The sequence below is a fragment of the Monodelphis domestica genome, chromosome 5, assembly GCF_027887165.1.
Source record: "Monodelphis domestica isolate mMonDom1 chromosome 5, mMonDom1.pri, whole genome shotgun sequence".
Taxonomy (NCBI): domain Eukaryota; kingdom Metazoa; phylum Chordata; class Mammalia; order Didelphimorphia; family Didelphidae; genus Monodelphis; species Monodelphis domestica.
This window is the reverse complement of record NC_077231.1, coordinates 208,506,027-208,532,972: the sequence shown is the minus strand read 5'-3', so window position 1 is coordinate 208,532,972 and position 26,946 is coordinate 208,506,027. Positions and strand designations below refer to the sequence as shown.

The following is a 26,946-nucleotide window of genomic DNA, read 5'->3' as shown; positions in this document are numbered from 1 at the left end:
ATTCCCTCTCTCCCCACCCCTCAGTTACCCTGTATTGAATCTCTCATCTCAGATTTCATGCTGGTGTCTTCATAAATGCTTTCAATTCTTACACAAAATGCAAAAATTATCAAACTAATTTACTTTGTAAAACTACAGCTTGCTTTGATAAATGAAATGAGAGTTTTTAATGTTTTACTTTTGTGATTAATTTTTTTTTTCTGATTTTCTCACAGGTCTTCAGATTGCTCCATTTTAATTTTCAGTGCTGACCTTCCTTCTCCCTTAAGTTATTATAAACTTTTTTTGCTGCTGTGTATACAAGTGAAGATGTCTCGAAGTCCTGATGCAAAGGAAGACCCTGTGGAATGCCCCCTTTGCATGGAGCCCTTAGAGATTGATGATATCAACTTTTTCCCTTGCACTTGTGGCTACCAAATTTGCCGTTTCTGTTGGCATCGTATTCGCACTGATGAGAATGGACTTTGTCCTGCTTGCAGAAAGGTACATATTGTATTGGTAACTGCTTACATTTTTCATGTTGGTGAATCAACAAGTTAGTAAACTCAATCTTGATCATGGGAGTGGGAGGGGAATCTGTATTTATCTTCAACTGAAGTTAAAAGTAACAGCATAAGTCCTAAATCAATACTGGGTGAGTAGAAATAATACTGTATTTTAGGAGTTAGGAGATCCAACTTCTGGTCCTGGCTCTGTAACCAGCTATAGCTGTGTGACTTTGGGCATCTCACTTAAACTTTGAGCTTCAATTTGCTCATATAAATAAAATGAAGGATGTTACACACTTTATTTTAATGACTACCTCTCAACTTTCTTTCTCTTTCCTTTCTCTCCTCTTCTCTTTTAATGTTTTCTGTATTTCTCTTTACTCTCTCTCCTTTCATTTGTCCTCTTTTTCTATACTAAACTAGGCTAGTGTTAGAGATAATTACTAAGATCCTTACTCTTGTTCTTATTGTCATACAAACCAGCTATTGAACAGTATATAATGACTTATTAATAAAGGATTTTTTGCTTTGGTATTGAAATATTTTGCTGATAAGATTCAGATCAGGATAAGTTTTCTTTATTCATGAGGCTATTAAAAGGGTTTTGTTTTTGTTTTTGTTTTTTTGGCTTATAAGAAAATCCTAAATTATACCCCTTTTGAGAGTTGCTAAAATAATGTAGTATTAGATTTTTATAAAGCTCTAAATTCTTGATAGAAAAGATGCCTTAGAAGTCCTCAAAACAACCCACTTTTGTGCTTGTTTGGTTTATTATAATGTATGATTTATTAAGGGTGATTAAATGATTGTGGAAGTGCTTTGAAAATTATAAATGAGTAATAACTGAAAATCGTGTACATATTGAAATATTTGCATTTAAAACTCAAATTTTAAAGGACTTTGGAGATCTACCCAGTAATTTCTTTCCCTTTTCTGGGATTAAAAAAAAAAACCATAGTGATATTTAAAAATTTCATTAGTTAGAATAGGTTTGAGAAAGATTATTGAATTTTATTCTCCTGAACCTGATAGATTTAATAGTCTCTTTATCTTTTGACGTGTAGTATTATGAAATGAAGTCTTTGAGAAAGAATAAAGTAGTCATTTAGTCACTTAAGTAATCACTAGTGGAAAGCAAAATCAGTTGGGGAAAATGGCAAAGAAAATGTTAATTGAAGATCATCCTGGATCTGTCACCTCCTATATCCAAGCTTTTGTCAAGGCTTGCTGATTTCACCTTTTCAACATCTCTCTAATACACTCTCTTCTCTCCTCTGACACTGTTGTCACTCTATTGCAGTCCCCTTATCACTTCACTCCTTGATTATTGTAGTAGCTTGCTGATGAATATACCTGTCTCAAGTCTCTTCTCTAATCCATCCAATATTTAGCTAGTTTCCCACCTTGTATGTTAGATCATTTCACCAATCCCCAACTCCTGCCCCAACTCAGTAGATTCCAGTGGTTCCTTATTTACCTCTAGAACAAAATGCAAAATCTTCTATTTGGTATTCAACAAACTTCCATAAACTATCCCCCTCAGACCTCTTCATTGTTCTTATATCTTACTCTCCAATCCAGTGACAGCCTCCTGACTGTGAATAAGACCCACCCTCTCCTAGCTTTAGGCATTTTCTCTGGCTATCCTCATGCTTGGAATACTCTTCTTCCTCTGCCCTGAATACTGACCTCTCTGGACTCCTTTAAGTCCCTTCTAAAATCCCACCTTCCACCAGATGCCTTCCCCAACCCCTCTTAATTCTAGTGTCTGTTAATTACTTCTTGTTTATCCTGCATGTAGCTTACTTTGTATATAATTTTTTGGCACATTGTTTCCTCTATTAGATTTTAAACTCCTTGAAGGCAGGGACTGATTTTTATACCTTTCTGTATCCCCCAGCACTTAGCAAAGTGTCTAGTACATAGTAGATACCTAATAAATGTTTATTGACTAATTTTTTTATTTCCATAAATGAACCTTAATGCATCCTCTTTTTTTCCCCTTACCTTAATAGTAAGCTGCTTTAGAAACTTGAGCCACAGAACTTTGATTTCACTGATACAGGGAACTATGAGGAAATTTCCTTTTAGCAAAGCACATCAACAAGGACTAGGTTGACTCTCCAGTCTACAACTTCTCATTAATAAATGATTTTTTGCCTCATTCCTCACAGAATTTTGGCAGGGAAAAGAGAGTGAAAATTATTTCCATTGCTTTTAAAAATCAAAGTAAGTTTGTCTTATTTGGAAAATCAGCAGAACAGTCAGTCAGTCTGTGGCATTACTAGGCAGCCCCCATAGAGAGTCACTGCTGTTTACTTGGAAAATGCTGGATTGTTTACTTAGGTCTCTGTCTTGGGTTCAATAGAAACTATATAACCATTAAATTTGGTTTTTGTAAGCCATATTTTTTTCCCTTTTCTGATTATGTCTTTATTGGAACTATAAAGGATTTATCTATCTATCTATCTATCTATCTATCTATCTATCTATCTATCTATCTATCTATCTATCTATCTATCTATCTATCTATATTTGCTGACAAGGTAGCATGTTTTTTCTTGCAGAAACTCATACAATTTTAGTGTTGGAAGGTGTCTTGGAGATAATTTTTTCAAATCTTACTATATTGCTTTAAAAAAGTGTTGTAAAGGTGAATAATGGTCTTAAAAAAACATTTTCTGGTTTTTGCATATTTCTGAATCTAGTAAAGACACATAGTTCTAGTTCTGTCATCTTCCAAGTATTTTTGTGATCTAATCAAGATGAGTTTCATTCATAATCTGATATTACTTTCTAATAGACAACTATCTACATCATTTAATCAACTGGAATTCTCTGATAAAATGTTAATAAATCTAAATGATAAGCTTTGTAAACTGCTAGATCAGATTTAGAAGCATCTGAAATAAAAAATCGTTTAGGGAAGATGGTTTTATCTTCTTAGATGTTGCATAAACTGTTACACAATATCTTCCTTTCTCTTTTCTTATAATTCACTCTCCAGGTACAATACATAATTGTGAAAATATCTTCATGGTCATGTTTGGAATTAACTAGATATTTAAAGGAGAATTTTGATATAAACTTAAGCACGTCCTTTTCCATATTGCTAGAATCGCCTAATTCAGAGTATAATTATATAAAAAATTCCATCCAGATTATCTCAATTTACTTGGAGTTTTCCTCTCCTTTTTATAAGAATAAAAGAGCTTTACTCTTGTAAGGCTTCCATTATTTCTGATTACTTTTTTTTTTTTAGAATACTGACATTCCAGTGGGTATTTTATGATGACCACTCAGTGGTTAATTTGGTGGACATTTTAGACATGTCCTGTGTGACTGGTGCTGGGAATGCCCTGAAGAAACTTACATTTTATTCTGGGATTAAATTAGAAAGATAGGAAAACAGACATTTCCCCTTGAATTGTTGGAAAATAAGGAGAAATTTCATTTCTATGAAAGGGAGAAGAGCTATAGCATAATAGTTTGAAGTAATGTCAGGATTACATTGAGTTTTTTTAAAGAGAAGGAGACTTGGACATGTCTTCTGCATTAGGGAAAGAGGTAGTGGATAGAGACTAAAAATGAGTCAAAAGGCAAAGAGAAACTAGAAGAAAGGGGGCCAAAAGGAAAAATAGAGTGTGATGGTTTTAGCAAGAAGGGTCACTTTTTGGTCAGATACTAGAAATGAATGTGATGGACAAGAGTTGGATTAGAGGAGAATGAGTTTGCAAACCTCTCTTTTCAAAGCAAGAGGTAAGGTTCTTTAGAGGGAAGAAATGAAGCTTTAAAGAGGTAGAATATGATGGATGAGAGAAGAAGTTTTGAAATGGCTATTATAGAAATATAGAAAAGAGATAGTCCTAAAAGAACTAAGGTGTTTGCTGTGCAGCACAAAGAACTAAGTAGAGATTAGATCACATAAATGTGGAATGAACTCAATTGGCAATTCTTTCATCTTCTTCTGAGGAGGAATGGAAAAAGTGGATGAAGTTGGAATTGGCAGTGTGTCCAACAAAGTACAAAGAGGCAAATAATTTGAGGGAAGAGAATAGTGAATCAATCAGTTGGTCAGTCATGGAGTCCATTCTTGAAGAAAGTGAGTCTGGAGCAAGAATGGTAGTTAAGAGATGAAAGAACAGAAAGGGTAGAGAGATTGGTAGTGATCATGAAAATGAAGAAGAGGATTAAGATTAAGACAGAAGAAGAGAGGAAAGGATAGAGAGCTTTGGAGGTAGTTTTAGTTATGGATGATAATTAAATTAAGGGTAAGGATGAAATCTACAAAATATTCACTGCTTTGTAGACAAGATTTGTAGATAGAGGATGCAGGTCTTGGAGAGATGGATGAATTGAGAGACATAAATGTTTGAAAGGACAGGAACAAACACACCCACGACCCACACCCACACATCCACAAGTTAGAGGCTGGAGAGGAAGAATGAGCTAGAAATGGAATTCTTTTGATAAGGAAGGTTATGATAGTGAGTAATCTGAATATCAGTAAACAATTAAGACCAAGACCTGGATTGGTTATGATTGGTTGATAAAGTGAACCCCAAAGAAGAAGGAGCTGTTGTGTAATGGTGTAAATGAAAGGAAAGGAAGTAGTGAAGGAAAGATATACTGTGCACCAGGCAATGTGCTGAGTGCTTTACCAATATTATCTCATTTGATCTTCAGAACAATCCTGTGTAATAGGTGCTATTAATAACCTCATTTTACAGTTGAAAAAACTGCAGCAAACAGAGATTAAGGAACTTGACCAAGTCACACATCTAGTGATTGTCTGAGGTGGTATTTGAATTTTCAGGTCTTTATGACCCAAGTATCTCAGCCCTTCTCTCCCCTCCCCTGCCCTCATCATAGAAGACAGATTTGTACATTTTAAGTGATGTCTTTCATGTTTCTGTTTTTCAATTTATTCTCTGGAGGTAACATTCTCAAATTATTCTTCAAGTTTTAAATCTGTAACTGTGTATGATGTTCTTGATTACTACTTATTTCACTAATTGTTAGTTCATGTAGTTCTTTCCAAGTTCTTTTAAAATAAATCTCCTCATTGTTTCTTATGGCCCGGTAATATTACATCACAGTCATATACTGTAATTGTTTAGCCATTCCCCGACTGATGGTCATTCCTTCAATTTATTGTTCTTTGCCACCACAAAGAGAAATGCTATACATATTTTGTACTAGATGGGTTCTTTCCCTTTTCCCCTGATCTCCTTCGGAAAGAGATGGCTAGGTTTAAGGATATGGCATAGTTTTATAAATCTCTGGGGGTAATTCCAAATTGCTCTCAACAATGGTTGGATCAGTTCATAGTCTCACCAATAGTGTTTTAGTGTCCTCATTTTTCCACACCCCCTCCAACATTTGTCATTTTGCCCTTTTTTCATTTTAGTCAGGCTGATGGGTATGAGATACCTCAGAACTGCTTTGGATTGCATGTCTAATCAGTAGTGATTTACGGCATTTTTTCATATAACTGTATGGCTTTGATTTCTATATTTTAAAAATGCTTTATTGATGCTCTCTTTTTTATTTTTGTCTCAGTGCTTCTTGCTCATTAACTGTATCAGGTTCCTGAATCAAACAAGTATAGTCAAGCAAAACAATTTAACATTGACTGTGTTGGAAAATATAGCTTATTCTACTCTGGTTCCTCCTCTTCCTCCTCTGTTGTTGTTGTTGTTTTTTTTAATGTGTTTTTACTGATTTGTTTTTTACATCATAATAGTTTTTCCCCCTTTTCCCTCTTCTCTTCCCAGAGAGCCATTCTAAATAAAAAATAATATTTTTAATTAAAAAAAAAGAAGAGGAAGTAATCAGTAAAACTGATCAATGCATTGAGGAAGTTTGAAAATTTGTACACGGTACAATACTTGTGGACCTTTCCACATCTGCAAAAAAAGCAAAATGAGAATGGTTTCTCATATCTTTTGAATCGTGCTTGTTCTCCATAATTTGTATCATTCATTTTTGATATGTGTATGTGTATATACGTGTGTTCTTGTTCCTTCCTTTTATATTATTGTAGTTACTTACATTATTTTCTTGGCTCTACTTCACTCTATCAGTTCATGTAGATTTTTCAAGGCTTTTTTGTATCACAGTAATCATTTCTCATGTCATAGTATTTATCACATTCACATAAAACAATTTCTTTAGTGATTTCCCAATTGATGGACTTCTACTTCGTTTCCAGTTCTTGTCTATCACAAAAAAATGCTTCTATATATTTTTTGGTGTTATTTGGGATTTTGTTCTTATCAATGATCTCTTTGGGGTTTAACTTTTATAGTAGAATCTCTAGATCAAAGAATATAATGTATTAGTAATTTTAATTTCATAATTTCAAATTGCTTTCCAAAATTATACTAATTCTTAGCTCCACCAACAATATTCTAATGTATGTCTTCCCATAGCTCTTCCAACATTGGCTATTTCTATCTTTTGTCATCTTTGGCAGTTTATGGAATATAAGTTGAAATCTCAAGGTTATTTTCATTTACATTCCTCTTATTAGTGATTTAGAGGATGGTCTGTCTTTTCTTAATTTTTTTTGATGGGTGGACAGAGATTACTATATTCAACATGGTTACAAAAAGTTGATTTATTGTTCTGTTGAAGAGGATAGTCTTCAATGACTTGATTTTTATCAGTATTTTAAACAACTTATGTAAAATGCTTAGATTTTATATTCTATTTAACAATTTTCCCTCTCCCTCTCCTCCCTCTCCCCTCTCAACCCTTACCTTCTGTCTTAGAATCATGTAAGGGCTAGACAATGGGGGTTAAGTGTCTTGCCTAGGGTCACACATATAGGAAGTGTCTGAGGTCAGATTTGAACCCAGGAACACCCCCCCCCCCCTTCTTTAGGCCTGGCTCTCAATCCTTTGGGCCACCTAGCTTCCCCCTTTAGCAGTTCTTTCATGAAATAGGTTTTATTGATGCCTTTTGTTCTTATATTAGTAGTTTAGGAATATCTTCCTCTCTTCAAACCGTTGGTCATTTCCTTTTTTTTTTAATAAAGAAAAATAAGAAGTAGAAATAGTTGATAAAATGATTATCTTAATATGGTATAAGTTTTCTTTGCTTAGAGCATCTCTTTCTCTACCACGCCCCTGTCCTTACTCCCTAATGCTTATTTGCCTAGAGAAGGGAGCTAATTTTCCTTTCTGATCTTCAGGGATGGGAGTGGTGATAGGGTGGGTTGGAAATATCATTACAGTTATTTAGAGTTTGGTTTCACTTTAGGGTTCTTTATTTGCATTATAATGTCCATTTTGTTCTTCTACTGAACTACATGTCACTTCATGCAAGACTCCCTATGTTTCCATAAATTTCTCATATTTGTTATTTCTTATGCCACAATGATGTTCTATTACATTTAAATGCCCCATTTTGTTTACTCATTCATCTGTGAGTGCACGTTTTCTTTTCAGTTCTTTGCTACCTCAGTGTAATTAAGAATATTTTGTTGAATGTATAAAATGTTTGGCAACTTCTAATTGTACCAGTGATTCTTTCTATTTAGTATCTAATTCATACTAAAGTAATAAAATTTATTTTGTTTTATGGATATAACCATATAGCCCTCTCAGGCTTATTTATGAATGGTATTGACTGATTTTCTGCCTTAAATGATCAAAGAATATAAAGAACCACTGTCTAGTTTGCTATTGATAGTTTAGAACTTTAAAGAGGGAAAGGACCTTAGAAATCACTCAGCTAAACACCTTCATTTTAAAAACAGAAATACTCAGGATTGAACATCTTGTTCCCCTTTTTTTTAACCCTTACCTTCGGTCTTAGAATCAGTACTTTGTATTGGTTCCAAGGGCTGGGCAGTGAGATTAAATGACTTGCTGAGAGTCACACAGTTAGGTTGTGTCTGAGGCCAGATTTGAATCTAAGATCTCCTGCCTGGCTCTCAATTCACTGAGTCACCTAGCAACACTCCTGCCTTTTCCATTGCTGTTTCTATTCCACTGCTCTTTTTTGTTTGCTGTAGTTTTATGTAGCTTGCTTAGTCTAACTATATAGAACAATGATAATGATAAAGCTTCTTTCCAATATAGTATCTTGAGGAAGGGAGAGACCTTTAATTCTTAAAAAAGAAATTTGGGGGGGGAGTTCCTTTAGAATCAATAAAAAATTAGATTATGCATTAAACTTTTGGGATTTAAGGAGGGGAATTCTTATGAGATGATTTATGTGGTTTTTGAGAAATAACTCATTTAGAAAACTGGCATGTTATTTGTGACAAATAATAGGGGCATTTATATCAGTGAATTAATGTTTGTGATTTTTGTCTTTAAAAACAAATTTCTAGCATTTATAGTGTTTTAAGGTTTTCCCACTACTGTACTTATGTTATCTCATTTCAGTCTTGAGACAAGTTTGAGAAGTAAATGCTATTATTTTCTTTTCTTTACAAATGGGGAAAATGAGGGTAATTGAGGTTAAATAACTTGCCTGGGGTCAAACAGCTAGTGTCTGAGATGAGATTTGAAACTAGTTCTTCTTGCATCCAAATCCAGCCCTCTTTTTACAATGTGGTTTTAAACAACTAAAGTAATATCATATGTATTTTATCACATCTTTCAGATGTGTAGAGTCCTTTTTTTAACCCTTACCTTCTGTCTTAGAATTGATACTAAGTGTCTGTGTAAGGGCCAAGCAATGAGGGGCAAGTGACTTGACCAGGGTTGCACACGGATTGAGGTCTTGACTTGAGGTCACATTTGAACCTAAGTAAGACCTTTCATCTCCAGACCTGGCTCTCTATCTGCTTAGCTGCCCCCGGTTTCTTGCTTTTTGAAACAAACATATCCTTGTTAAATTAACCATAATATGCATATATCCATGAAGAGAAAATTTTTTTTTTCCTTGGACTTACATTATCAAACTGAAGAGTTGATCATAGAAATACCAAGTTGAAAGCTTTTAGTAGTCATTTATAAGCTATTTCTACCTTGCCCTCTCTCACTGCTCACAAAGAAACCCTTTGTCATAATAAAGAAAAACTGTTAAGTAGGAAACAGCTAATGTAGTTTTTGAATCTGACCATATACCACATTTCATTTCAGGATCAGATGGTAAATAATTCTGTGCTCTTCATTGTACATCAAAACTTTACATTAGCTGGGAATTGTAGATTCTCCTTAGTAATTTTAAGTTTTTTCTTTTATAACACACATTAAGTCCTCGCTAGTTAGAACTTTATTTACTTTGGGATCTTCTTCCCCTATTTGTCCACTGCCTCTTGCATTTGAATCTCTTGACTTTGACCTTAACTCTTAGGACTTTGTAAACTTCCACCTTTTGATATCTTTAAATCTCAGAACTCTTTTGAGTAATTAAAAGTTTTTTGGATTATAGGTTTGGAAGTTGGAACTATTAACTTAAAATGGGATAGCTTTTAATGAGAACATACATAATGTTACTCAACCCTTTTGTGGTAGAATCCTAACATTCTAGTTCCTTAATGCAAATCTGTTAGTTGCGTTGGTCATATTTGTCATAAGATTCTTTGGACTAAGTTGTAATAAAGTTTTAAAATAAAAAAAAATTGTTTCAAAACAGTAGAGCTTTTGGAAACCAACAAACCATGGTAAATATTATGAGTGGCCCAACTTCTGGGTCCCTGGAGAATTCTGCAGAAGTTAGGCCAGTTACTAAGCAACCTGATTTACACGCATCCCATTCCAGGGACAGCTTTGACCACCTCCCACTAGCATACTAAGGAGGACCATTGGATTAGAAAATTTAGAACAATTTTAGAATATTAAAAATACCTTGGTTGATTGAGAATTTTGCTGATTATTTTTGAAACAACTCATTCCAGTTCTTTATAAAGTTGAATTGGCTATGAAAAAAAAAGTGTCTAATTCTATAAGGGAGCAAACAAGAACTTAAAAGTTGGAAAGAATGATAGGGTAAGGGAAAGACAAGTTTGCTTCATACGTCCTGTGAAAGAGGAGCAAGAAGAAAAGTAAAATGTCACCTTTAACTTTTCCTTTTCCTATAGCATTGGTTGAACCAGGTTTCTTACAACATTAGACAAAAGACTAATAGTTGGAAAACACTTGTAACAAAGACCTCCGTGGGATGCTTAGATGATATCTTTTATTAAAGCTAAGTTATAGGCACCATCCTCAAAATGTTTCCTGTTCTTCATGTTAATATCCCCCACTTAGTCTCTCTTCCTGTCTTCTAGGAGGTTTCCATCATTTCTCAACTAATGATTGTTCTCATTGTCACTGGGTCTCTTTATGTGCAATTTCCAAATCTGTAGTAATATTCTTTTGAAAATTTTCTTTATTTGATCCTTCCATTCCCCCAAACTATTGTTTTATATTATTATTGCTATATATATATTGTTACTGCCAAATAGAAAAAAACTATTTGTATTGCTTGCTTCTTTGTTCTCATCTATGTGCTTTTCCAATTCTTGTAGTGTGGTTTCTGTCTCTACCTCTCAACTTAAACCTCTCTTACCAAGGTGACCAGTATTGTCTTTATTTTCCTCAGAGATCTTTTCTCAGTTCTCATCCTTTTATTTTTAAATTCTTACATTTTGTCTTAGAAACAACGCTAAGACAGAAGGGCAGGGGCTAGGCATGTGGGGTAAAGTGCCTTGCCCAGAGTCACACAGCTAGGATGTATCTGAGCTCACATTTGAACCCAGATCCTTCCAACTCTATCCCTGGTACTTTAAATACTCTGATACTCTATATATTCTGGCATGCACCCCCTCTCCCACCCCCCACTTTCCCCTCCCTTTACTTCTCTTTAATCTTTGCCTCTTGGATATTCTCTCTTCTTTCTGAGTTTTTATGACATTGCTTTGTTGTGGCTCTTTTCAAATCAAACTACTCATTTTTTATTTATATTATCATTGTCTATATTGGCCCTCTATGGTGTCATACAAGTTTTCGGTTCTAGTCTTCATTTTGTTTATCTTTTTTCTTACTGATATCATCCAATTTCCCTTGGATTCAGTTATTATGTCTATGCATGTCACCATCAAATCTACCTATCCAATATCCCATATCCATCTTGAGTTCTAGTTCTGGATATTCAATTTTCTGTTAAAAATATCTCCCTGATTATTTCATAAACATTTTAAACTCATCATAACCAGTACAGAATTCACTACCTTTTGCCTAAACATTCTTCTACTTCCTAACTTCCCTATTTCTTTTTCAAATACTACCATTTATTTAGTCACTTAAGTTCCCATCTGGAGGTCCGTGCTTACCTTTTCATTGTCAGCCAATTTTTAATTTATAATTATTTCTTAAATCGTGTCAGTGTCACCTCTTCAACATTGATTGCCTTCATCACCTGCTTTCTGTATCCCACAACCACCTTAGTCTAGACTTTTTTTTTTTACTATTGCAATATTCTCCTAATTGGTCTTATATGTAGACTCTAGATCTCTGACTTGGTGTCCACATAGCTGTTAATTGATGTCACAAAATCATGGATGTGACCATGTTACTCCTCTTTTTCAAGAAGCTTTAGTGATTCCCTATGCAATTCACTGTTAAACATATCTCCTTGATATTCCACACACATTTCAAACTTCATATACAGTACAGAACTCATTATCTTTTGCGTAAATCTATTTCCCTTCCTAACTTCCTATTTCTTTTTCAACTGCTACTATTTAGAATACCACTACTTTTTGGCTTGGCATTCTTTATAGTCTGACATGACTTCCTTTCCACATGCCATCAGCTTTCTATAGTCAGCCTTCTGACCTTATTCAGCCGAAACTGTTCTTTCCAAAGTTAGCAATGATTTCTTAATCGTCAAATCTAGTGACCTTTTCTCAGTCTTCATCATTCCTATCATCTCTGTATATTTTTACACTGTCAATCATCCTCTTTTTCTTGATACTCTCTTCTCTAGGTTTTTATATCGCCATTCTCTCCTGGTTGTCTTTCTGCTTATATGACCAAATCTGCTCAGCCTCCCTTGCTGGATTTTCTTCCAGTTAATACCCACTAATTGTGGATATCCCACCAAGTTCTATCTTGGGACCTTTTTTTTTCCTTCTCCTGTATTATTTCATTTGTTGATTTCTTTAGCTGTCAAGGATTTATTTATCGTCTCTATGCTGATGATTTTTGTATATATTTATTCATCTCTAACATCTCTGTTGATCTTCTGTTTCACACATGCAGGTGCCTATTGAATATTTTCAACTGGATGTCCAACAGATATTTTAAACTTAACATATCCAGAACTGAACTCATTATCTCTTCTTCTCCCTTCTCTCCCAATTTCCTCCTACCCCCTTTTCCAAACTTCCCTATAATTGTCTAGGACACCAACAATCTTCCCACCTATCCAGGTGCCATCCTTGACTCATCACTTTCTTTCTCTATATCCAGTCTCCTTCTGAGTTCTGTCAAGTTACTCTCATAATGTCTTTCATAAACATCTCTTACATATATCCTCTTTACCTTTACTGTGGGAACCTCCCCCCACCCCCACCCCCACCCCCAGCTGCCTTCTAGTCTGTGCTTAGCACAGGGACTGCACATAGTAGGGGTTTAATAAATGTTTATTGACTGACTTTGTTGCCAGACTGGCCTACTTGCTATTTCCTGTATAAGATATTCCATGTCCCATTTCCATGCCTTTCCACAGGCTATTTCTCAATCCTCAGCTGACCTCCTCTCATTTCTTAGAACTCCTACTAAGCAAAACTTACTTCTCCCCTTCCCCTATACCTATCACTCTCTTATTTTATTTTGTGTACATCCTCTATTTCTTTTGTATATGTATCTCCTCAGTAGTACCATCTCATTTTTGTATTTGTATTCATAGTACTGAGTAGAATGCTTGACACATAATGGGATTTAGTAAGTGCCTAAAAATTGCTTTTATTAATCTTCCACTTTGTCCTTGAAGTTGAAAGGAACTTTAGATATCATCTAGTTCAAATCCCTTCATTTTAGAATTGAAGAAACTAAAGTCTAGAAGTTAAGTGACTTGCCCAACGTTATAAAACTAATGGCAAGCTGGCCAACTTGTTGACCACTGCTAGCCCTACCATTCATTAGAAGTATGAATTGAAAACTTGCCCGGTTTTCCTTAAATCATGTAGCTGATGGAATATCCAAGATATAAATTTATTAAAACATTTAGACAAAAGATCCTGTATGAATCTGTCCTTAATGTCATTAAAAACTGTAACAATACAGTCTTGTAAATTAAAGAGATCTGGTTACTATTTCTTTTAAGCTTTTTGTTGTTGTTAAAAGTATTGAGCAAAGGAAACTACCTGAGGATACCAAAGGTGGGTGTTATTTTTTTTCCCCTGAAGCATAAGTTAAAAGAGCTGTCTGTCCAGGCAGTTTCAGAAATAGTTTTGTAAAAAGTAAGTAAACATTGGCTCCTTTAACTTTATCCTATTCCAAGTTGCATTTGTGTTAACCGCCATATTTGCATCATGATTAAAGCCATATCCAGAAGACCCAGCAGTGTATAAACCACTTTCCCAAGAAGAACTGCAAAGGATAAAGAATGAGAAAAAACAGAAGCAGAATGAAAGGAAACAGAAGATATCAGAGAATCGCAAACACTTGGCCAGTGTACGTGTTGTACAAAAGAACCTCGTTTTTGTGGTAGGACTCTCCCAGCGTTTAGCAGACCCAGAGGTAAGCAATTTATAGGCCCTTTCCCCTCCAAAGACTCATTTCTTATGTTAGTCACACTTTTAACCTTAGACAAACTATGGAGTGTTCATTGTTTAGATATTTGTTTAGTAAATAGGCAAAAATCTTTAATTGATAGAGAACCTGATTAAATTACAGAGAATCCAGTTCTAGAGCCACCTTTTTAAGGAAGGTACAGTGAGGTAGCACTTGCTTTTCCACCTCCTCCTATATACCCTGACCCCTTATTTTTCTATAACAAGAATTAATGTCAGTTAATAGCAGCATTTCTGTTATATTAACCTACTTAAAATTGTAGCTTTTCAATATTGAATGTATCTGGAATCACTGTTAATTTTTACTCCATCTTCTACCTGTTCATGGTAGTGAAGGTAGGAAGAACTGCTTAAAGAAATAATATTCCCTGCAGAATTGTCCCTCATGTTGCTTCCTTTTCTTTATCTTACTGTTAGGAATAAATCCCTAAGAACCTTTAATACTTTTCCCTTCTTCCCCTGACATAGTTCTCTCAGTTCTATTACCCTTGCAGGTGGCATAGTGGATAAAGTGCTGCATCTGGAGCCAGGAAGCCCTGAATTCAAATCTGGCCTCAGACACTTACTAGCTGTGTGGCCCTGGGCAAGTCACTTCGCCTCTGCCTCAGTTTCCATATCTGTAAAATGGGGGAAATAATAGCACCTAATTCCCAAGGTTGTTATATGGGTCAAATGAGATAATAATTGTAAAGTGCTTGGCACAGTGCCTGGCACATAGGACTGTCTTGAGGTAAAAGTTACCCTCCTATACTTTGTCCTAATTAAATTACAGCTGGTGTAGTATATTGATTTGGCCACTATGTTTTAGGATCAGTAAGCTGAAGAGCACCTGGAGTAAAGCTACCAGCAAGGTGAAGGGATTCAAATCCTTTCCAGAAAGGGAGGATTGGACAAAGGAACTAACAACATTTAGCTTGAAGTAGAGAAATTTAAGGGACAATGAGAGCTGCCCTTCTGGTAGAGAGATTAGATTTCTTCTGCAGAACCAGAACTGTTTGCTGTAACTTGCAAAGATGCCGTAAATTAGGGCTTCTTACTGCAGTATATGGAATGACAGTTTCCTTGAGTTTGATGAAATTAAAAATAAGAATATTTGATCAGTTTCTCTTCTCTGTTTTAGTTCCTTGATTTGACAGCACATGCTTCTTCAAATGAACGATTATAAATGTGGTAAATCTGCATCCATCCTAGAGAGAGAGGAATATATAGAAGATAGATGTCTAAACCAATGATTTACTTAAGGATATTTTCTACATCCAGTTGAGGCCTCAAGAAGGCTGGAGAGGGGAGTGGATTGCTGCAATTCTTTAAATCTGTGTCCCAGTAGAGATGGTAGTATGGCAGCTCTAAAGATGGCTTCCCACTGTTTCTTTTTGTTTTAGGCAAAGTATATAAAGATATTCTACCTCCTTTTCTGCAATTTCAGCATGGTGTTTAGTGGAGCAAGATGTGGTCTGTGCTACCTTTGCTTCTAGATTTGCGCTTTGGGATCTTTGAGTGCAGTAATTAGTTGAAGGAAGATGAGAGAACAAAAGTGGAATGTAGTAAAACTCCCTATAGACATATCCTAGCAAGGGATTAAAGACCTTATTATTCATGTTGGTGTGTGTGTGTGTGTGTGTGTATGTGTGTGTGTGTGTGTGTGTGTTTGTGTAGTGTGTGTGTACATACACATACACATAATATCAAACAGTATTGTTTTGTTTACAGCCCTTAGAATGATAGATAGCACTTATATTTACCTAATTCCAAGACCCCAAACCATATCCATATATATGAAAGGGCACATATCCATAACGATATACATTATGAAGGCATCACAGAAGTTAAAGTTTTGTTGGTCTTGCCACAGACAGATTTAGGCTTGTTATAAAGAAAAAAAATTCCTGACAGACATTCTTCCTTGCTGGAGAACATTAAGGAAAGGCTATTTAATTGAGTTTGGTATAGAGGGGATTCTTGTTTGGGTAGGAGAGGATATGTACATTATACCAAGGTGGCTATTGAAGAAATGACCACAGATGGATAGAAATGTGTCTAGTTCTTATGATACCACCTTTAGATATACTGCATTATCCTGTTGGTATGAGAGCTGGCTTATTATAAGAACATATTTCCTTTAACATTATCAATCTAACTTGCTGGATGCCATTTGTTCTAAGATTTATGTTTCTATAGTTAGTACTTGACTCTCTTTACCAGGGTCTCTTGGCAAAAATAAAGATTAAAAAACTAAACAAATCAAATAATTTCTCCTTTAAAATCATTATTCCTTGGCAACAGCAATTTTTCCATATGATTTTTGATAAAAATCATTTTGGATAATTGGTAACTTTTGACATGGGTTTGACAGTGTTTTGATTTAAACTTTTTACTCATTAATTTTTAGTTTTACAAGTGAATAAAATTACATTCATTTTTTTTTTACTTCTATCCCCTTTTTAATAAAGATGAAATTTATGGGTGAATAAAACCCCCAGCTTATATCTTCTTTTTTTTTCCCTGTAGGTTTTAAAAAGACCAGAATATTTTGGGAAGTTTGGTAAAATACATAAAGTTGTCATCAATAATAGCACATCATATGCAGGCTCACAGGTAACTAACTATAAGGATTTTTATTACTATTTTTTTTGCACAGCATGACATAGGCTACTAGATGTTCTGTCCTCAAAAAGAGATAGTTCCTTATTAAAATTTATTTCTCTTTTGTATTATTGGTTTGGGAATGAATGAAATGTATCTTTTGGCTAAGAAATGCTAGTAGAATAGCACCCTCTGATGGTATACTGTAGGAAATTATTTTTATTTATAATGGGACCCACAAAGATTTCCTGTTTTCTTTACTAATGCAATTTAGAGGATGAGAAAAAGATTTAGAGATGGGAATTCAATCTTTTTATTGAAATTAGTTTTGAATACTTCTTCCAAGTAGCACAGTCTTCTAACATTAAAAATTTAGTAGTTATTTTAATAGTATTGCTATTAGGCAGATAACCTTAATTTTTTTCTTTAAGGTAAGACTTTACTGTGCCATATCTGTTTTTATTTCATATGGTTATATGAGAGGAGGGAGGATTGGAAATATAATCTGAATGATGTCATAAAAGGAATTTTTATTCTATTTTAAAATTTATTTCATACTTTAAAAATCAAGACCTCTGAACTTAATTTATTTTTTCCAGATCAAATGCTATTATCTCAGATTTCTATGTAGAGCATAGTCTTTTTTAAGGTAGGCATATGATATTAAAAAGAAGAGGTCATGTGATATATAGGAAACAGTGCTAGATTTGGAATGGAATGCTCCAGGTTCATATCCTAACTTTGCTTTCTGTGTGGCCGTAGACAAATCATTTAACTTTTCTGGGCTTTAGGTTACTCATCTCTAGTTTCTGACTCCATTAACTTCTTAGAAGGTTGCTTTCAAATGAGCTCTTAACTTTCTTTTGGCTGAAAATCACATTTATCATTGAAAGTTTTTCAGATATGTTGTTCTAAATTACTTATTATTGTAATAGAACCTTTTTTTGGTTACTGTCTTGTAATATTTATGACAGTGGGGTGGAATGTTTTCACTTTAGGGTCCAAGCGCCAGTGCTTACGTCACCTACATCCGGTCAGAAGATGCTCTCAGAGCCATACAGTGTGTCAACAATGTAGTAGTAGATGGCAGAACACTTAAGGTAATATAATTTCTTTTTGATGACCAATTTTTTTGGATCAAAATATAATTTATCAGGGACAGCTAGGTGGCACACTGGATAGAATGCTGGGCCTGGAGTCAGGAGGTCCTCAGTTCAAATCCAGCCTTAGACATTAGCTGAATGATCCTGAGCATATTACTTAACCCTGTTTACCTCTGTTTCTTTGTCTGTAAAATGAGTTGGAGAAAGAAAAGGCAATCTCTTTGCCAAGAAATCCCAAATGGGTCATGGAGAGTTGGACATGACTTATCAACTTTAAGTAATAGTTTATCTACTTGACAGATTTCATAAACCAAGTTTTAAGGCAATGTGTCTATTGTAACTGATTAACTTTAGTACATGAGAAAGTTCATCTACTTATGCAGCTGCTAAATTCTATAGTTTTCTTTTTGTTAGAATAAATATAAGCCAAATCTTTTTAAAAACTTACAATTTTTTAGCATTCTTTTCTTTTTTATATTTTTATTTCCAAAATCTTTTCCTCTGTCCACCCCTTCCCTACCCACTGAGAGGACAATCAGTATGATAGCAATTATACATGTGAAATCCTGCAAAACATATTTCCATATTAGCTATGTTTTTTTTTAAATCAAGAAAAATGAAGTGAGAAAATTATACTTGTTTGCACACAGAATTCATTAGTTTTCTCTCAAATCATATTTCTTAGAGAATGCTTTCTGAAATATCATGCCCTGGCATATGTTTCTCAATGTGTATTATTCTCCTTTTTGAAGGCAAGTAATATTTTTGTTATCTTCACCTTTTTTTTCCTTCTTTTTTGGCAGGCTTCTCTAGGTACAACAAAATACTGCAGTTACTTCCTAAAGAATATGCAATGTCCAAAACCCGACTGCATGTATCTACATGAATTGGGGGATGAAGCAGCTAGCTTCACAAAAGAGGAAATGCAGGTAGTAAAGCAGTATGAATTGCCAGCTTTGCAGAGAGAGGAACACTTAGTTTTAATTTTTTTGTAAAATTATTTCCTTCAAAAGTGGAGAGCTTAAAAAAAAAGATTTATTATGCTCAGAGTAATGATATCAACAAAATGTAATATAAATAGGATGTCATGACCATCAGTTAAGTTTTCTCTTGTCTGTGTTTTTTACATGGTATTTTAGAAAATATATCCCATTAATATAGGGAAATAATAATGTTTTAGAGAGTTATGCTCTCTCTTCAGGTGTTCATTGAATTAGTAACTTGTGAAAGAGTGAATTGAAGGCTTAATGTCCTATGTTCTTTCACTTTTCCTCCTCTCCTGTCTCCTTTCAATTTATAGTATAAATATTCTTTAGAAGTGAAAATGTTGAAAAGACATCATATTACATGAGGATTATATCAAAATATAATGCTGTACTTCCCTATTGTAGATGAGGACTTCAGATTTGTGGCTGTGGACTTTTGCAGGAATACTTCTCTTTTAGAAGGTGGGGGGCATTCATTGCTACCTTTCATTCTTCACATCAACCTAGAGCAAGTCTAATTAGAATGAAGAGTGCATTGCTAATTTTCATTGTGAAAAATTTACCTTCTTTGAGTTTGTAATTGCTATAGTTTAAATCCCTACAATCTCCTTTTTATATTGTCTTTGGGATCTAGAAGCAATATTAAAATGAGGTCCTTATTTCACAATGTTAGAAACAAGCACTAAGTATAGGGGCAAGTTTTCTTGGATGCCATCCAATGAAGACCCACTGTCATCTCAATTTTGCATCATAAGATAAACACACCATTTGACTTAAGTTAATTTGCTCATTTGAAGCCTTTTTAAAAAATATATTTTATCCATTCCAATTGGTAATGAAATTTAACATGTAATTATATGGGCTGCATCTTTTGCAATCTTTTGATAACCAGTTTTCAACAACCGTTTAGAGGAAAAGAGTATGAAATAATTTTCCTTGTGAATTGGAAATATGCTAAGCTTTTAAACTTTTTACAGTTTGTAGTTGTATAAACATAAGTCCAGAAGTATTTTTCTTGTTAACATATTTCCTTAATATGGAATAGCAAATTATAAGCAATCATAACAGATTTGGAGAGATTTTTCTATATCTCATGAAAGGAAATTCAATATTGTATTCTAAATAGTATAAACGAGAAAATGTGAATGAAAGTATTATGTGTGTGACTCAAGGGACCTCAGAACAGAAAATAATTGCAAAAAAAAAAATAGATATATATGTAACCGTAGTCAAGTAAGTGGCATTATCTTTCCTTAGTTTTTGCCCAACTGTTTATTAGACCATACCATTATCAGACTGAACAAAAAGAAGCATTAATCAACTTTACACAAAATATTTAAAATATCCTTTATTTCCATTCATGCTGTGTATATAAATAGTAAAATGAGTGTTATGACTTTTTACTATATGTCTCTGATTGTCTGAGTTAAATTCTCTTCACATATTCCCTTCTCTTTATGCTCATCTTCCTCTGCTATTCCCAAATTTTGTGCTTTCTTGGGTGAATTTAATCACACTATCAGAGTTTAAAATACTTTTTATCTGTAACTTCAAAACTTAGAGCGGATGAGAGAATGAAGGTCTATTCAATAAAATTTTACTTGATCTTGCAATTAGTTTGGTGCTGATTAATGCTTGTTAAATATATGAAAAAAAATACTAAACAAAGAATTAGGCGGTTGGAGAAGAATGCTTTTTATTCTTATCTTAAAGAACTTGGATTTTAAAAATGCCTAGACTTGATTTCCTGACTTTGAGTGTTATTGTCTATATATTGAATGTTTTCCAAACAAATTAATATCTCCTTTGTTGTGCCTTAACTACTTTGCTATGTAGTGTGAGTGTACACACACACACACACACACACACACACACACACACACACACACACACACACACACACACACATTTGATTAAAGAGAGATCACCTCAATCTAGAAAGTTAATCAGTTTATCTTTGGTTGGAAGAATACTTTTTCATTTTGTATCATTGGTGTCTTTAAGCTTCCAGGGGAGAGATTTGAGTATTTCATAGCAGCTAATATGTGAATGCCATTGCAGTTTTTTTTTCTTTTTCCACCAGGCGGGTAAACACCAAGAGTATGAACAGAAGCTACTTCAAGAATTATATAAATTAAACCCCAATTTTCTTCAGCTATCTACGGGTTCCGTTGACAAGAATAAGAACAAAGTGACACCACTGCAGAGGTATATGCCTAAGTACCTGCTTTTTATTCTATGCTTTTTAAGCCACAGCACTTTGTGACAGGCCTAACATTTGTCCTTTCCATGCAGAATTCCTTAACTATTCAAGAAACCTTCCTGATTTGCTGATTTAGGATTGGCTGTTTCAAATATGTGATGGTCTTACTACGTCCTGCCACTACAGCCCCTCCCTCTTACTGGCTGGTGTGCAGTATCAACTTCTTTATTAAAAGGAAGATTGACAGGTGTTCAGAATATGATTAGCACCAAGTTGAGGCTTTCTCCTTTATCCAATCAGAAGAATTGAAAACTATGGAAAAGATTGAACTTTAGAAGAGAGCAAGTGGAAAACAGTGATATATTTTTATATCTATAGATATTTCTCCCCCCCATATATATCACAGTTTTCCACTCTATATATGTGTTTGTGTATGGATACATATACACATATATGTATGTATAAAAATTTCAAGGATTTATTCTTTGGAATCTGTAGAACTTGGATAAGGAGACTTTGTTTCACAATATCATTTGCCTTAGGAAAATATTGTTTTTATCACAGGGTTCTAGGTGGATTTGTATAACTTCAGTGTTTAAACAAACCAGTAGAATTTTCTGTGACTTGGATGACATTCATTTTATTTTGGTATATACCTCTGGCTTTGGATCATCAAAAAAATAGCATTAATCTATAAGACCTTTCTTTGGATTGTACTGTAGCCTAAAATATCTTGAGTTTGAGTAGTCAGGTTTGTACCATATTTTATCAGGTATATCACTTCAAAATTCTGTTAGTCTTCATTTTAAATAAGTAAAATTTCCTGTAATTCAAGGATACTTTTTTCATACATGTTGCCAGAGTTTAAAATGTTTACATTTCAGTGTCCAAATATATATTATAATGTGAAAGCCTTTGTTCGGCTATATCTCTGACCAACACATGGGTTATCAGAATACTTTTCTTGTACTTTTAAGTTAGATTATGAAATAATTGTTGTTATTATCTTTGGATATTAAAAGTTAATGCAATAGTGTCAACCTAGTGTTGCTATGTATTATAGATCTCAGGATAGAACATACATACTATATTGTAATTATGAAAATTTATATTTATATCAAATGAATAAAAATAAGTCCAAGAATAATATGCGGAATGGATAAATTTTTCTCCTTTTGACCTTTTCCTCCTTTTTACCTTCCTCTTCTCTTCCCTTCCCTATTTAAAAAATATATTAAACATGTATTATTACTGCTTTTTTATAAATATTGCCACCTGCAGCACTTAGAATGAAATGAGTATAAAAAGGTTTCTCCCCTCTAGATGTTTCCTTATAATTTATATGAGCATCTATTTGCATTGGATTTTTGCATAATTTTGTAATTCCATCTTAATTCAAATTATGAACTTCTAGCTTAGAATTTGTATACATATTTATTACATATTGAAAATATAGCTTTGTAGTTTGATACTTAATTATTGACTAGTGATAAGCTTAAATTGCTTTGAGTAATAAAAAACCGGGAATCAGGTGAGTGAATGTTGTCACAATTGTCAGTAAGACTGACAAAATGGATTTTCTTCTGTAGCACTTTCTTCCTTGATGCTGCTTCTAAATGACATCTACTTCTGGCCCAACCTGTGATCATATCAGGACAGGGAAATATCACCGCAGCTTCATGATGTGCCTCTCTACACTGCTGCCCTGATCCTGTGATCCATCTGCTGCTGATTGTTCCTGCTATGAATTATCTAAGTTAGGAATCAGGGATATCATCTGTGTGGGAACCCCACTGTGACAATCTACCATTAGACTTTTTAAAAAATAATTTTATTTTTTTATTCTGAATTTAAACACCCCCAAAAGAACATTTCAATATAGACAGCAGAAAATGAAAAGAGGATTGTATATGAAACAGTGAATCTCCATTTCATACAGCTTGCTTTAAAAAAAAAAGTATATAATAAATTCCACTCGTTACTTTCAAAACTGTCCTGCTTGTCTGTGCTTCCTTCTGAACTTCCTTCTGTTCTCTTCTGTTCATTGTAAAAAATGTTTATAATGGCCCTCTTGGGAGAGGGCATTATTTTTATTGACCACCCTTTTCCCAAAATCCCTTCAATTAAAAATTGGGTGAATGAAAGAGAGAAAAACCCTTGTAATAAGTAAGCATAATTAAACAAACTGAATCTACACAGTGGCCACATACAAAAATATGTATCTCTTTCTGTACCTTGTGTCTACCACCTTTCAGTCAGGAAGAGGGCAACCTGCTTCATCATAGGTCCTCTGGAGAAATGGTTGTTATTGCATTAGAGTTTTTAAGTCTTTTGAAGTTGTTTTTCTTATGATGTTGTCACTGTATAAATTGTTCTCCTGTTTTTGCTGAGTTCACTTTGTTACCTAGGATTTGCTCACATCATCTCTTTCATCATTTCTTTTGGCATAAAAATATTCTGTAACATTAATTCAATACTCATTTCTCATTTGATAGGAACGCCATTATTGTCTGATTCTTCCTCATTCCTTCCCTCTCCCTTCATTTATCCCTCATTCAGGATCAGGAAGCTTGTTTTGTCATCCAACACCCCACCCCCCACCCTCCACCCCCCGTTTTTAGTTTTTCTCTCAAATCTCTGTCCCAAGCTTGTTCCTCTATTGAATTTGATGCTTTTCAGCACCCAACTCTGTGCATGTGTGTATTATGTGTGTGTTTTCAGCTTTTCTTTTTCCATTTCAAGTGAGGTCCATTTGATGTCTGTTCCCCTATCACCACTTCACTTGTTTGTATGCTTATCTTATTCAGCATAATTATAAAAATTAGCAAATTTCACCTTCCTCTCTCTATAATATTATATTTCTTCTACTACACTCCCTTCTTTTTCCTTCTTTAAATCTCCAGAACAAAACATTTCACCCATAGGACTTCTGTTTTTATTTTTTTAAACCTCTTATTACCTTTTGAAAACTTTAAACTTTTGAGGGGACACTTGTTCATTCTCCCTTATTTGAATATTAGCATTACATCTTACCTTTCTCTGAAATCTTGTGTTTATATTTCAAAATATTCCTAGTTTTAACCTTTTTCAACAAATTATTTATTTAGACTATTTTTCCATGGTTACATGATTCACGATTTTTCCCTCCCCTCTCCTGGAAGCTTGAATCTTTTCATCAGAAATGTTTGAAGACCTTTTGTTAATTTCCCATTTTCCCCCATAGAGTATACTCAATTTTCAGGATAAGTTATTCTTTGTTACAAGCCTGTATCTTTTGCCTTTTTTTGGAATATGGTACTCCAAGATCTCCTCTGATTTTTAATAGAAGCTGCTACATCTTGTTTGATGCTTAGTGTAGTTCTTTGCTTTTTGAATTGCTTGTTTCTGAGTGCTTGCAGTATTTCCCCCCCCCCTTGATATGGGAGCTCAGGATTTTGGTTGATATGGCTGAGACTTCTCTTTTAGGATTCCTTTCATGAAATGTTTGGTAGATTCTCTAAATCTGACTCTAATAGATCTGGGCAATTTCACTTCTAATTTTTTGAAATATAGCATTCAGTGATTTTTTAAAATGGTTTTTAGGGAATCCAATGATTTAAAAAACATCTCCTTGACCTGTTTTCTAAGACATTTGTTTTATGATATCTTATAGCTTACTTTTTCTTTTTTAGCCGTGATTTTGTTCTATTTCTGTTTCTGGAGTCATTGATTTGCTTGGTCTGTTATAGATTTTTAGAGACGATATTCTTGGTTAAGGATACCCCATTTTCTTTTCTAAAGTCACCTATTCTCTTTTTTCTTTTAGAGCTTTTCTCCCTTTTAAAAAAGAAAATCTGTTATTTCTTCTAGGTAGTCATTCAGGTAGTCCTGGTGAAAAATCATTTTATCCGTTGAATCTATGCCTACAGTTATCTGTTAGATTAACAGGCTTTTTTGATATTGAATCACATTTATTTATTTACTTATTTCAGACCTTTATTTCTAATTGAGACTTTGTGCCAAGGCTAGGTTCTCCCCTTTTGTTTTCTTGGGTAAGGCAGTAATCCTTGCTTGATCTTGCTTTGAGTCCTTGTGCTGACTTCTTGAGGTTATAACTGCTTGGATTTTTCAGGTTCAGATTCCTTGTTAGGGTTCTTGGTGCCTTTTCATGCAGTGTTAGGGCACTTGAGAAACCCTGGACCTAGTCTGGACTCGACCTTGTCTGTACTTACATGTTACATAGCTCCAAGCTTATTGCTGACCACCTTGTTGATTTCTGTCTACTGTTGAGCTTTCTGACTACACTAATGCTTTATTGGGAGAATCCTTACCTGAGACAAACAGTGTTGTAGGCTATAAATGTCTTTGGTTGTGAGGGGAACCTGGCTTGCTTTCTTCTGTATTTTGGGGGTTTCTTAATTTCTTAATCATAATTTTTTAAAATTGTAACTTGATTGTTCTTTAGCAGATATAAAGAAACTGGTTTGCTCTTCTCTTTAAGTGGCTATTTTGACTAAAATTCCTTCCTTCCTTCCTTCCTTCCTTCCTTCCTTCCTTCCTTCCTTCCTTCCTTCCTTCCTTCCTTCCTTCCTTCCTTCCTTCCTTCCTTCCTTCCTTCCTTCCTTCCTTCCTTCCTTCCTTCCTTCCTTCCTTCCTTCCTTCCTTCCTTCCTTCCTTCCTTCCTTCCTTCCTTCCTTCCTTCCTTCCTTCCTTCCTTCCTTCCTTCCTTCCTCCCTTCCTCCCTTCCTCCCTTCCTCCCTTCCTCCCTTCCTCCCTTCCTCCCTTCCTCCCTTCCTCCCTTCCTCCCTCCCTCCCTTCCATTTTCATGGAATCCACTACTTGGATAAAGTTTACTCTTGTTTATTTTCAGTTATTTATTCTTTTAACTCCTTTGAGACTTCTTAGGCTTTGTGCCAGAACAAGGTTCCACCCTATGATTTTACTTTTGAGTGAGTTGTTTGTCTCTTTTTAGGTCTATGAATTTTTGCATTGATCTCTTTCTCTAAGGATCCTGCTTCTCTTGGATCTTTGAGTTCAGAATGCCGTGCTTCCTGTTGTCTTGTGACATACCAGAACACAGTGTTCTGGAGAGGCCATGAGTTCCTTGGCCCTAAGAGGCTGACCTCTGTCACACAGTACTTCCCATAGTTTCCCAGGTTCTCTCCATAGGACTTTCACCCTCCTTGAAGCTCTCTGACTTCCCTGGGACTTTCTTCAGGGATTTTCCTCTCCTTTTGTAGCCTCTTACCATAGAACCCTGTGGGCTACATGTGTCTTTGATTATACTGGGAGACTGTGCTTCTTTGCTTTTTCTGCTACTAGTTGTGCAGGCAGTTCTCTTTCCTTTTGTCCGCCAGTTTTTGCCACATTTTTTTTTATGAAGTTATATGGTAGAAGAAGCCTTAGGAGTTCTTATTATATTTATCGATAATTATTTAATCTGATGAATTTCTTTTTTTTCTGTAACACATAAATGAGAGCTTAGCAGTCTTCCTTTGTTCCTTTCTTTGCCATAAGTCTCGTCATTAGATTTTCATTTCTTTTTTCTCTCTGTCTCTCTTTATCTTTCTGTGTTTCTCTGTCCCCCCTCCTCCCAAAAAAGCTAGGCAATCAGGGTTAAGTGACTTGCCCAGGGTCACACAGCTAGGAAGTATTTAAGGCCAAATTTGATCCCAGATTCATCTGACTTCAAACCTAGTGCTCTATCTACAGTTCTTCCTAGCTGCCCCTACCATTAGGTTTTCTCCTCTCCTCTCCTCTCCTCTCCTCTCCTCTCCTCTCCTCTCCTCTCCTCTCCTCTCCTCTCCTCTCCTCTCCTCTCCTCTCCTCTCCTCTCCTCTCCTCTCCTCTCCTCTCCTCTCCT

At 34.7% G+C, this 26,946-nt stretch overlaps 1 protein-coding gene across 1 annotated transcript in view; it reads left to right on the top strand.

Moving 5' to 3' along the window:
• CNOT4 (CCR4-NOT transcription complex subunit 4) overlaps nt 1-26,946 on the top strand; it is a 207,758-nt gene that overhangs the window by 102,720 nt on the left and 78,092 nt on the right. Inside the window, 6 exon segments of the mRNA XM_001367499.3 lie at nt 216-483; nt 13,979-14,176; nt 16,738-16,824; nt 17,811-17,912; nt 18,719-18,844; nt 20,985-21,109. Coding sequence (XP_001367536.2) covers nt 310-483; nt 13,979-14,176; nt 16,738-16,824; nt 17,811-17,912; nt 18,719-18,844; nt 20,985-21,109 — 812 coding nt within the window. The 5' untranslated portion in view covers nt 216-309.